The sequence below is a fragment of the Phyllobates terribilis genome, unplaced genomic scaffold (assembly GCF_046119375.1).
Source record: "Phyllobates terribilis strain yellow unplaced genomic scaffold, ASM4611937v1 Scaffold_1__5_contigs__length_1240528914, whole genome shotgun sequence".
In the NCBI taxonomy this organism is placed as follows: Eukaryota; Metazoa; Chordata; class Amphibia; order Anura; family Dendrobatidae; genus Phyllobates; species Phyllobates terribilis.
This window is the reverse complement of record NW_027362761.1, coordinates 14,133,187-14,147,029: the sequence shown is the minus strand read 5'-3', so window position 1 is coordinate 14,147,029 and position 13,843 is coordinate 14,133,187. Positions and strand designations below refer to the sequence as shown.

At 44.7% G+C, this 13,843-nt stretch overlaps 1 protein-coding gene across 1 annotated transcript in view; it reads right to left on the bottom strand.

The window, feature by feature from the left end:
* FSTL3 (follistatin like 3) overlaps nt 1–13,587 on the bottom strand; it is a 171,182-nt gene extending 157,595 nt beyond the window's left edge. The window contains exon 1 of the mRNA XM_073651187.1: nt 13,481–13,587. Coding sequence (XP_073507288.1) covers nt 13,481–13,571 — 91 coding nt within the window. The 5' untranslated portion in view covers nt 13,572–13,587. The remainder of the gene's footprint in view (nt 1–13,480) is intronic.
* Between the last annotated feature and the right edge of the window lie 256 nt (nt 13,588–13,843).

Genomic DNA, 13,843 nt, shown 5'->3' with positions numbered 1-13,843 from the left:
GATTTCCACTGGTCTAATGTCCATTCCTTGTGTTCTTTAGCCCAAACAAGTCTCTTCTGCTTGTTGCCTGTCCTTAGCAGTTGTTTCCTAGCAGCTATTTTACCATGAAGGCCTGCTGCACAAAATCTCCTCTTAACAGTTGTTGTAGAGCTGTGTCTGCTGCTAGAACTCTGTGTGGCATTGACCTGGTCTCTAATCTGAGCTGCTGTTAACCTGCGATTTCTGAGGCTGGTGACTTGGATAAACTTATCCTCAGAAGCAGAGATGACTCTTGGTCTTCCTTTCCTGGGGCGGTACTCATGTGAACCAGTTTCTTTGTAGCGCTTGATGGTTTTTGCAACTGCACTTGGGGACACTTTCAAAGTTTTCCAAATTTTTCGGACTGACTGACCTTCATTTCTTAAAATAATGATGGCCACTTGTTTTTCTTTACTTAGCTGCTTTTTTCTTGCCATAATACAAATTCTAACAGTCTATTCAGTAGGACTATCAGCTGTGTATCCACCAGACTTCTGCACAACACAACTGATGGTCCCAACCCCATTTATAAGGCAATAAATCCCACTTATTAAACCTGACAGGGCACACCTGTGAAGTGAAAACCATTTCCGGTGACTACCTCTTGAAGCTCATCAAGAGAATGCCAAGAGTGTGCAAAGCAGTCAAAGCACAAGGTGGCTACTTTGCAGAACCTAGAATATAAGACATATTTTCAGTTGTTTCACACTTTTTTGTTAAGTATATAATTCCACGTGTGTTAATTTATAGTTTTGATGCCTTCAGTGTGAATGTACAATTTTCATAGTCATGAAAATACAGAAAAATCTTTAAATGAGAAGGTGTCCAAACTTTTGGTCTGTACTGTATATCTGCTGCTATATGTATAGGTGTGGTGCTATATGTATAAGTGTGGTGCTATATGTGCCATCAGCTGCTCTGTGACCTCTTGTCTGCTATTCCAGTCAGTATTTTGTTTGCAACCACTAGCTCACAATTTTTGAGGGTTCTGTGGCATGTCTGTCTGAAGAGATTTATCAGTGTCTCTGTCAAAAGATGTCACCAGTCCCCCAGGGCTGGTGTTTTTCCTGTCAGCCCCATGCAGTTTTACTGCTCTGTGGAGAATACACCACCAGGTGCCCACTCAAAAGACCATAATTGATAAAAACAGACAAGTTCACCCATGACTAACATTTGTTGAGTGGGATGTAACAAAGAATGCTAGTTCTAGCCCACACTGCCATTGTCTGGAAAGAAGCTGGCCACGTCTGAGATCTCTAGCCAATAGTTGAAAGAACGTTATTTCGTTGTGACAAAAAATCTTTTGTCCAGGAGCCAACTTTGTCAGATAGTCCCGATCTTTGCCCAGAGTCATTGAGCATATATGGTCAGTCTGAACGACGGTAGCGGCCGGCATGGACTAAAGGTGCCCATACACATTAATGTTTGAGGTATGAATCTACATGATCCAGCACTTCACTGAAACTTCTGCCATTTTTATTCCTTTAGCAGTAAAAACACATCAGTGCAGACTTACAATCAACACATAGCAGTGTGGTGCACAGCAGCCAATGCGTTTCTAACTTATCACTTCTTCCTCATGGCAGGACTCTGACTACAGTCACATGTACATATACAATCCTCCGCCTATCAGCCATTTCTAAGAAAAACACTATAGTATTTAGAGACATGAACACACATATCTACCTACATGCCCTGTATTAGGTTAAGTCCACACGTAGCGTTTATGCGTTTTCGCAGCGGTTTTTCCTCGCGGAAACGCATCAAAAATGCTTGGTAATCGCTCGGCCAGCTATTGCAATGGCAATCCTGATGTGCTGTGCACATGATGCGGAAATTTCCGCTCAGGATTGGCATTGCATTTTAAAACACAGCATATCCTTTCTATGCACCGTTTCCCGCCCATTGACTTTAATTGAACGGCAGCAAATCCGCAGGTATAATATTTATACGTGCGGATTTGCTGCCGTTCAGTTAAAGTCAATGGGTAGCAGAAACGCTGCATAGAGTGGTACCCGGGTCGGCTGGGGAGGACTACTACTACCATCTTCCGACCGCCGGTCCCACTGATAGCAGCGAGAGTGGCGTGGCTGAGGGAAGTAGTGGTCTCCTCAGCCAAGCCGGGACTTCGCGCAGTGTAAAAAACAAAAACACTATGCTCACCTGTCCGGTGTCCTCGCGATGTCCACCGGCGTTCTGATCCCTCGGCGGCCGGCTGTACACTGCCGGGAGCGCGCTCGCTCCCAGCAGTGTACATCGCTACGCTGCCAGGACCTGGGGTCATGTGAGCCCTCAGCTGAGAGTTCACGTGACCTCACTTTATGGCACCGGTGCTGCGTGGGAACATTCTCAAGAGTGTTCCCAACAGTACTGATGCTGAGGTCACCGGTGCTGATCAGCTGATCTTCAGCTGATGAACCCCAGTGACCTCACTCCTCAGCAGCAATGTAAACTGACAGAAGTGATTACACCACTGTCAGTGTACATTGCTGTCTTCTACAGCAGTGACATCAGTGATTGCTGATGTCACTGCTGACGAAGTGATCCGGATCGCCGAGGGACAATCATGACGGCGGTAATCGTGGACTACGACATGATGTCGGACAGGTGAGGGATATGGTTGTGTTTTATTTTATTTATTTTTTTTTACAGAAGATCGAGTGCTTCGAAGACTGAGCGTGAAATAAAAAAAAATTAAAACCGTGTGTCATTTTATTTCATTAAAATACTTTATTCTGGCCGTATCTTTTATTGAAAAAGCTGCAAAAACTTTACTACGTGGTTAGTAATGGGGGCGTCCATTACTAACCTGGGCTTCACGTCAGCCGCCAATACAAGGTTGACATGAACCTCACTCGCCACCACTACAGGGCAGTGGGAAGAGCGGAGGTTAAGCACCAGATTTGGCACATCTTATGGATGCGCCATTTCTGGGACTACTGAGGGGTGATATTATTAGCTGCGGAGGGGGCTTGTATCCATGGCCCCTTCCTTGGCTATTAATATCAGCCCGCAGCTGTCTGTTTAGTTTTTCTATAGGAGGACTCTACGTCAATTTTTTTCTGGAGTCCCCCTGTAATCTAGACAGTAAAGGCTAAGCAAACAGCTGTAGGCAGTTATTAATAGCCAGGAAACATTTTTGGCTAATGGCCCCTTCCCCAGCTACTAATATCAGTCACCAGCGGTCAGATTTCCCTCTGCTGGTTATGAAAATGACGCAGGAGCCCACAACATTTTTTTTTAAATGTTTTAGGCTATGTGCCCACGATCCGGACGTAGCAGCACTTTGGATGCCGCATATTTTTGCTGCGTCCAAAACTTTGCATTTTATTGAACGCAGGTAAATCCACATGTGCTCACTGAACCATGCGGATTTACCGCATTCAGTACATTCTAGTGGTCAAATTTCTGTTACGGAGATTAGCGACTCAGCAAGAGAATTTGACACGCTGCAGTCCTGAAAGACGCGCCGCATGTCAGTGTCCACGGGTGATCCGCAGCCTCAGATGCACGCATAGTGGACATGGGATTTCTAGAAATACCATCCATTATGCTGTAACATCTGGACGCTGCGGGTTTGACGCTGTATAAACACGCAGCGTCAAAACCTGCAGCGGCCCCTGATCGTGGCCACGTACAGTACAGACCAAAAGTTTGGACAGACCTTCTCATTTAAAGATTTTTCTGTATTTTCATGACTCTGAAAATTGTACATTCACACTGAAGGCATCAAAACTATGAATTAACACATGTGGAATTATATACTTAACAAAAAAGTGTGAAACAACTGAAAATATGTCTTATATTCTAGGTTCTTCAAAGTAGCCACCTTTTGCTTTGATGACTGCTTTGCACACTCTTGGCATTCTCTTGATGAGCTTCAAGAGGTAGTCACCGGAAATGGTCTTCCAACAATCTTGAAGGAGTTCCCAGAGATGCTTAGCACTTTTTGGCCCTCTTGCCTTCACTCTGCGGCCCAGCTCACCCCAAACCATCTCGATTGGGTTCAGGTCTGGTGACTGTGGAGGCCAGGTCATCTGGCGTAGCACCCCATCACTCTCCTTCTTGGTCAAATAGCTCTTACACAGCCTGGAGGTGTGTTTGAGGTCATTGTTCTGTTGAAAAATAAATGATGGTCCAACTAAACGCAAACCGGATGGAATAGCATGCCGCTGCAAGATGCTGTGGTAGCCATGCTGGTTCAGTATGCCTTCAATTTTGAATAAATCCCCAACAGTGTCACCAGCAAAGCACTCCCACACCATCACACCTCCTCCTCCATGCTTCACGGTGGGAGCCAGGCATGTAGAGTCCATCCGTTCACCTTTTCTGCGTCGCACAAAGACACGGTGGTTGGAACCAAAGATCTCAAATTTGGACTCATCAGACCAATGCACAGATTTCCACTGGTCTAATGTCCATTCCTTGTGTTCTTTAGCCCAAACAAGTCTCTTCTGCTTGTTACCTGTCCTTAGCAGTGGTTTCCTAACAGCTATTTTACCATGAAGGCCTGCTGCACAAAGTCTCCTCTTAACAGTTGTTGTAGAGATGTGTCTGCTGCTAGAACTCTGTGTGGAATTGACCTGGTCTCTAATCTGAGCTGCTGTTAACCTGCAATTTCTGAGGCTGGTGACTTGGATAAACTTATCCTCAGAAGCAGAGATGACTCTTGGTCTTCCTTTCCTGGGGCGGTCCTCATGTGAGCCAGTTTCTTTGTAGCGCTTGATGGTTTTTGCAACTGCACTTGAGGACACTTTCAAAGTTTTCCAAATTTTTCGGACTGACTGACCTTCATTTCTTAAAGTCATGATGGCCACTGGTTTTTCTTTACTTAGCTGCTTTTTTCTTGCAATAATACAAATTCTAACAGTCTATCCAGTAGGACTATCAGCTGTGTATCCTCCTGACTTCTGCACAACACAACTGATGGTCCCAACCCCATTTATAAGGCAAGAAATCCCACTTATTAAACCTGACAGGGCACACCTTTGAAGTGAAAACCATTTCCGGTGACTACCTCTTGAAGCTCATCAAGAGAATGCCAAGAGTGTGCAAAGCAGTCATCAAAGCAAAAGGTGGCTACTTTGAAGAACCTAGAATATAAGACATATTTTCAGTTGTTTCACACTTTTTTAAGTATATAATTCCACATGTGTTAATTCATAGTTTTGATGCCTTCAGTGTAAATGTACAATTTTCAAAGTCATGAAAATACGGAAAAATCTTTAAATGAGAAGGTGTGTCCAAACTTTTGGTCTGTACTGTATCCAAACTCACCCGCAGCATGTCAATTTCTGTAGCGGACACTCTAGTCTCCGCTTCAGATTTTGACTGATTGAAGTGTCATTATATGCGGTGGATTCACATGTACTGAAAACAAAACTGCGGCATTAGAATACAGCAAAAATACGCTGCATCCAGAGCGCTGCTTATTGCTGTTCGTGGGGACGTAGCGGCTAATGACACAGCTGTGAAGTATTAATAACAGCCAGAGAGCATGTTTGCCTAATGGCTCCTTCCTAGGCTAAAAATAGCAGCTCACAGCTGCCCCAGAAATTACATGAATGGAAATGCTAATGAAGATTGGGTATATGGGATTAGTTGACACCTAGCTCTTTTGTTTGGTGATGACAAGGTGTCAATCAGACCCTTTCATTACCAAAATTAATTAAAGTAAACTAAAAAAAATAAACACACAGACACAGAGCAAACACTTCATTTGAAATACAACAGACACATTCTTAAATTATCCAATATACTCACCCCAGTTCTGACGGTAATCCAAGGGTTAAAGCAACGTCCCATGTTCCTTTTCAAATAACTTTATTTAGATCCAAAAAGCATTCATTGATGTACAAAAATACATTAAAAAATGCTTCAAAATCTCGGCAAGACGCACGTTTTTTTCTGCAGCGTTTTTCCTGCCAAGGAGTTGCAGAAACGCTGCAGAAATGTCTGCTTCAAATCCTAAACGTGCGCACATACCCCTAGTAAAACCCCAACTACAACTCCTCAAATACCAAGATTACCAATAGACAATAAAACTGTACATATGATTGCTATATCAAACATTTAGTAAAACATAAAGACTGCATTGACAAAATACTTTACAAGTACTCCGTATATGCTAATATTGTTTAGCATAATCACAATATAATGCAAATTCTGATTGTTATACAGTAACATGTATGAAGTATAATAGACTGTATGTTCACTTCTGTTGTCTACCACTAATTTAGAAGAATTGTTATTTTAGGAGTTATAGGAATTTAGTAATACAGGAATCGCATATGTTTGTAGGCAGAGTATGCCAAAAGGCGAAACTGATAGGTTTGAAAAAAACTCTACAAACCACTCTATTAAGTGTTAGCATGCAGAAATTTTTCCAGAGTGCTGGGTCACATGGATTAATTTCTAAGAACATTATTTTTGCAAGCCAACAGGTTGTTATGCACTAAGACAAATGAGGAGTGATTATCATGATCAGTAAGGAAGTGTATATATATAGTAAGCCTAGTTTTTCTTGACCATCAGCTATCTCTCCCAATTGCCCCATAAACTTGTGTGGTTCATACAGTGGAGAAAATATGTATTTGCTACACTGGCGATTTCACAAGTTTTTTCATCTACAAAGAATGGAGAGGGTTGTAATTTTAATCGTAGGTACAGTTCAACTGTGAGAGACAGAATTTAAAAAGAAAACCAGAAAATCACATTGTATGATTTTTAAATAATTCAATTGCATGAAATACAGTGCTGGCCAAAAGTATTTGCACCCCTGCAATTCTGTCAGATAATACTCAGTTTCTTCCTGAAAATGATTGCAATCACAAATTCTTTGTTATTATTCTCTTCATTTAATTTGTCTTCAATGAAAAAAAACACAAAAAGAATTGTCCTAAAGCCAAATTGGATATAATTCCACACCAAACCTAAAAAAGGGGGTGGACAAAAGTATTGGTACCCTTTGAAAAATCATGTGATGCTTCTCTAATTCGTGTAATTAACAACACCTGTAACTTACCTGTGGCACCTAACAGGTGTTGGCAATAACTAAATCACACTTGCAGCCAGTTAACAAGGATTAAAGTTGACTCAACCTCCGTGTCCTGTGTCCTTGTGTGTACCACATTGAGCATGGAGAAAAGAAAGAAGACCAAAGAACTGTCTGAGGACTTGAAAAACCAAATTGTGAGGAAGCATGTGTCACGCTGTCTGTGTGTACTGGAGGTAGGGGGCCTAAGCTGACCCTAAGCTGGGGCCCTGACTAATCCCTCTACCTGGAGGTACTGTTAAAGGTACAGAGGTCCAGGCCGCCAGCGTAACCCCTACCTCCTGAGGATCCCTGCACCTAAGTAATCTAGTCCTGAGAAGGACCCCTGATCACAACAAAAGGGGACAGGTAATAATATGCCCACACTCAGTACTTAGACGAACGAGACAGTACAAGGGTAAAACCAAAACCACCTTGCATACAAAAACTACACAACTACAACAGAGGGAACACCAACGGGAAAGGAGATAAATGATAAAGAGAGGAAGGGAAAAACCACTCCAAATACACTTAGCTCTGAAACTCCAAATACCACGATCCGCTCTGTTAGTCTGCATGAAATGCTTTCACCGACAACTTCCCTAACAGATCAGCAGACATATGAAGGCATCTCACTACTGCAGAATTGATTGCAGCTGGGCGAGGCTGGACCTTGTCTAGCACAGAGAGAGAGAGTTAACTCCCTCACTGCCGAAAAGCACAAAGCACCAAAAACTCAGCTGCGAGAAGTCAGGCTGTGCAATCGTGACGATCTTCGTGGCGACACAACCATGACAGCATGAGCAATCTCAAGGCTACAAGTCCATCTCCAAAGACCTGAATGTTCCTGTGTCTTCCGTGCGCAGTGTCATCAAGAAGTTTAAAGCCCATGGCACTGTGGCTAACCTCCCTAGATGTGGACGGAAAAGAAAAATTGACGAGAGATTTCAACGCAAGATTGTGCGGATGGTGGATAAAGAACCTCGACTAACATCCAAACAAGTTCAAGCTGCCCTGCAGTCCAAGGGTACAACAGTGTCAACCCGTACTATCCGTCGGCGTCTGAATGAAAAGGGACTGTATGGTAGGATACCCAGGAAGACCCCACTTCTTACCCCGAGACATAAAAAAGCCAGGCTGTAGTTTGCCAAAACTTACCTGAGAAAGCCTAAAACGTTTTGGAAGAATGTTCTCTGGTCAGATGAGACAAAAGTAGAGCTTTCTGGGAAAAAGCATCAACATAGAGTGTACAGGAAAAAAAAAGAGGCATTCAAAGAAAAGAACTCGGTCCCTACAGTCAAACATGGCGGAGGTTCCCTGATGTTTTGGGGTTGCTTTGCTGCCTCTGGCACTGGACTGCTTGACCGTGTGCATGGCATTATGAAGTCTGAAGACTACCAACAAATTTTGCAGCATAATGTAGGGCCCAGTGTGAGAAAGCTGGGTCTCTCTCTGAGGTCATGGGTCTTCCAGCAGGACAATGACCCAAAACACACTTCCAAAAGCACTATAAAATGGTTTTAGAGAAAGCACTGGAGACTTCTAAGGTGGCCAGCAATGAGTCCAGACCTGAATCCCATAGAACACCTGTGGAGAGATCTCAAAATGGCGGTTTGGAGAAGGCACCCTTCAAATATCAGGGACCTGGAGCAGTTTGCCAAAGAAGAATGGTCTACAATTCCAGCAGAGCATTGTAAGAAACTCACTGATGGTTACCGGAAGCGGTTGTTCGCAGTTATTTTGGCTAAAGATTGTGCAACCAAGTATTAGGCTGAGGGTGCCAATACTTTTGTCCGGCCCTTTTTTGGAGTTTTGTGTGAAATGATCAATGATTTGATTTTTGCTTCATTCTCTTTTGTGTTTTTTCCTTGCAAGCAAATTAAATGAAGATAATAATACCAAAGAATTTGTGATTGCAATCATTTTCAGGAAGAAACTGAGTATTATCTGACAGAATTGCAGGGGTGCCAATACTTTTGGCCAGCACTGTAAGTATTTGATCACCTAACAGCCAGCAAGAATTCTGGCTCTCACAGATCTGTTAGTGTTTCTTTAAGAAACCCTCCTACTCTGCACTCATTACCTGTATTAATTGCACTTGTTTGAACTCATTACCTGTATAAAAGACACTCGTCCTTCCACTCAAGTCAATCACACTCCAACCTTTCCACCATGGCCAAGACCAAATTGCTGTCTAAGGACACCAGGGACAAAATTGTAGACCTCCACAAGGCTGGGATGGGCTACAGGACAATAGGCAAGCAGCTTGGTAAGAAGGCAACAAGTGTTGGCACAATTATTAGAAAATGGAAGAAACACAAGATGACTGTCCATCTTCCTCAGTCCGGGGCTCCAGGCAAGATCTCTCCTCGTGGGGTAAGGATGATTCTGAGAAAGGTCAGGAATCAGTCCAGAACTACATGGGATGACCTGGTCAATGACTTGAAGAGAGCTGAGACCACAGTCTCCAACATTACCTGGTAGTAGCACACTACGCCCTCATGGATTAAAATCCTGCAGGGCAAGCAAGGTCCCCCTGCTCATGCCAGCACATGTCCAGGCCCATTTGAAGTTCGCCAATGACCATTTGGATGATCCAGAGGAGGCATGGGAGAATGTCATGTAGTCAGATGAGACCAAAATAGAAATTTTTAATATGAACTCCACTCGCCGTGTTTGGAGGAAGAAGAAGGATGAGTACAACCCCAAGAACACCGCCCCAACCATGAAGCATGGTGAGGCAAACATCATAATTTGGGGGTGCTTTTCTGCAAAGGGGACAGGACAACTGCACCGTATTGAAGGGATGATGGATGGGGTCATGTGTCTCGAGATTTTGGCCAACAACCTCCTTCCCTCAGTAAGAGTATTGAAGATGGGTTGTGACTGGGTCTTCCAGCATGACAATGACCCAAAACACACATCCAGGGCGACTAAGGAGTGGTTCCGTAAGAAGCATTTCAATGTCCTTGAGTAGCCCAGCCAGCCTTCAGACCTGAACCCAATAGAAAATCTTTGGAGGGAGCTGCAACTCAGTGTTGCCCAGTGACAGCCCAGAAACGTAAAAGTCCTGGAGAAGATCTGTGTCACGGTTTTACCTCAATAGAGAGGAGCCAGAAGACCGCAGCTTCTGAGTTTACGTACGCCTGCATTGAGTAGAAGCACTTTTCCCTCTTATTAAATGGTGCTAGTTTTCAGCTGTGCAGTATCAGCCACTCCCCTCTCCTATGTAGTCTCTGCTCTGGCAATCTGTATTGCCAGTGTTGAGTTTTGCACTGCCTGATGAAGAACTGGAGGATTCAGTGTTTGGTAGAGGTGTTTAAGGAGAGTTGTTCAGTGACTGCTGCCTGGTGTTTTTGGCTGTCTGCATAGTCCCATCCTCTTCTATTTTTGTTTGCCATCCTCATCTCTTTGGTGTCTCCCTCTGTTGTCTGTGAGTGCATATTTTGTGTGTTTGGTATTTTATTTTATACCTGTACGTCCTTCCTTATTTGTCTGGTTGGTGTATTTACATACACTATTCCTCCCCACTTCCCTGGGTGGGGGAGGGGGCAAATAAGGGCTGATTCAGGAAAACAGCTAGGTACGTGGCCCCAGCATTTTCGCCATCTAGGGAACAGGAATAGATAGGGTGCCCCTAGTTTTAGGGACAGTGTAGGCACCCCTGGTCCCGGGTTGTCAGACAACAGCATTGTGACACTGCCACTTGGCCAGGAATTTGCTCTCCACCCTGGGCACCAGAACAAGTACCCGATTCCCAGGGTTGAACTGTCTCACTCGAGTTGACCTATTAGGCTATGTGCCCATGATCAAGCAATAGCAGCACTTTGGATGCAGCGTATTTTCGCTGCATCAAAAATGATGCGTCCGATCACGCAGGTAAATCCGCATGTGTTCATCGAACACAAGCGGAGTTACCGCACCCTATACATTCTATTGTGGAAATTGACATGCTGCGGCTCATAAAGCGGGTGTGTTTACGCAGCGTCAGACGAGGAGAAACCTGTAGAGGCTTGTGGTACTTCCTTGATGGAGAACAACAGATAGGGTGGAAGACAGTCCCAGTGTCGGCCATACTTCACTACCATCTTCTTCAACATGGCCTTTAAGGTGTTATTGAATCTCTCCACCAGACCATCCATCTGTGGATGGTACACCAAGGTCCTGAGCAGCAATATCTTTAGTGCTTTACATAGCTCTCATGACATGAATGGGGTCCCTTGATCCATTGGTATCTCCTTAGCAGACCTGTATGTGAGAAGATATGGAGCAACACCTGCGCTATACACTTTGCAGAAGAGTTCCTTAACAGCACTGCCTCCGAGTACAATGTTAGCATATTCTAGTATCACCGCGATGTATTGGTGCCCTCTGGTGGACTTTTACCAGTGATCCCATTAAATCCATTGCTATAAGTTCGAGCGAGACATCAATGATGGACAATGGAACTAGAGGACGGAAGTGGGCCACCGAGGAGGTTAGCTGTCACATGGGACAGGACCGACAGTAGCTCAGGATTTCTCTGTAGCACACAGGCCAGTAGAACCTCTGAAGGATCCGTTCTTGGATCTTGTCTACCCCCAGATGACCACTCAACACATGAGAAGAAGTCATGTCTAATACCCTGCGTTTGTAGGGCCCTGGCACCAGAAATTGCTTTATTTCCTCACCCCTTTCTTTGGTCACTCTATATAACAGATCCCCATTAATGGAAACATATGGGTACCAGATGTCAGCCCCCAGCTCCTGAGCAACACCATTCAATACTATCCCATTTTTAAGGGCACCTTTCAGGGTTAAGTACCTGAGTTGGGCGGATCCAGGTGACACTGCTGTCCCCCAAAAGTCCTAAAACACAGGAAAGTCACGTCCTATAATCATAGGATGTAACAAGTCCTTAATCACTCCCACTTAATGGGCCGCAGTACCACAGTTCATGCTTATGTCGACCAGGGCCACAGGATAGTTCTTGCCGTTCCCATGGAAATTCCTGAAGCCCACCACCTTCCCAGGGGCAAGCATATGTGAAAGTGTGGCCCTTATCAGGGTCACTAAACTCCCAGGGTTCAGAAGTACAGTCACTTGAACCCTGTTTACACATACTTGGCACACGTGGGGCCCCTCGTCAGGATGAGGAACAATGCTGCAGGCAGGGTTGGTGAAGTAGGTGCAGTGCAGGCCTATGCTGCAGTCCATCGGCTTTGAGGTTATGGGACAACAGGCGGCTATATGACAAAGGGGCATGACACCTCCAGCAGACCACAGTATGGGACTAATTTTTTGGTAGCGGCTCAGTGGTCTCGTAGGACTTGGGACATCCCACAGATTAAGAGATTAAGATTTAGCCCCCTTCTCTTGAGTGTCTGCCCCCCCCCCCCCTTGAGAACCCCAGTAAGGTGATTTTAAACACCCTTGAACACCGAGGGAATACTCAATGGCCGGGTACCTCTCCACCAGGCTCACATGATAATCTGCATCCTGGGGATCTCCCTGGGCAAACCAGGAACCGGCCTCAGCAGTGATTGGTTGAACCGGTCCATCATCACCCTCTCAACCACCTGGGCTAGGTAACAAGCCTCAGGCTGCAGCCATTTTTGCACCTTGTGCAGGAGGTCAAGCATCTGAGACCGGAGGAGAGGCTTGTTCCTGCGATAGTTCCAGTGGTGCACCTGTTGTGCCCTGACTGACAGGGTTACACACAGACGAGCCAAGATCTTCGCCTTCAGCTTGCTGTACTCTTTGGCGTCCTGAAGGGTCAGGTTATAGTAGGCCTTCTGAGGTTCCCCAGTCAGATAAGGCACAGCACCTCCCCTCACTGCTCTGGAGGAAATTTCACTCAGTCCACCACCCTCTCAAGCATCATCAGGAAAACCTCAACATCATCACCCGGTTTCATTTTCTGTAACGCCCCTCTTACCATCTTCCTCAGTTGGGTACCATCACCTCGATTAGGGGGTGGTGCAGTTTCCCTCCTGTGGTCATCCTCTGCCAGGAGTTCAATCTGCTGCTAATGCCTCTGCTGTTGCTGCTGTAATTGCTGTTGCTGCTGTAATTTCTGTTGCTGTAACTGGAACTGCTGTATCAGGAGTTTGTTAGTCTCCTGCTGGGTCTGCTATTGTTGCTGCTGGATATTGGCCTGAATCAGCTGCTTGATCATGTTTCCAGCTTGTGCCTGAATGGCTGAAATTGCCTTTACCCAGGACCTACAGTCTTTCCAGGAATTACCTGTGATCCTTGGCATTCACTGCCTGCATTAAAAGCACCAATTGTAGGTATTTAAGTTCTTGGGCAGCTGGTAGTGTACACACACAGGCAATGGTGAGGATTATTTCCTTCATAATCTCCAGTGTACACAAAACAAAAATAAACAGCCTCTTCTGGGCACAAAGGTAACAGAAAATAAACAGTCCACATATAGCACGGGCTCACCTGTTTCGATATCATTCCTTCGCTTACAGCCTCTGGCAGAGAGACACTGAGCTACATAAACAAGGTCTTTCATTCTCCACACACAGACCATGAATGATGTAGCTGGACTGCATTAAATAGGCCATTCTAAGGCATGGAACTGGAAGTATGGGAACTGCCAGCCCCACCCATCTTTAGTGGCAGTTCCTAACCCAAGATTTGTCCGGCTGCAACCTTACTATATATATATATATATATATATATATATATATATATATATATACAGTACAGTCCAAAAGTTTGGACACACCTTCTCATTTAAAGATTTTTCTGTATTTTCATGACTATGAAAATTGTACATTCACACTGAAGGCATCAAAACTA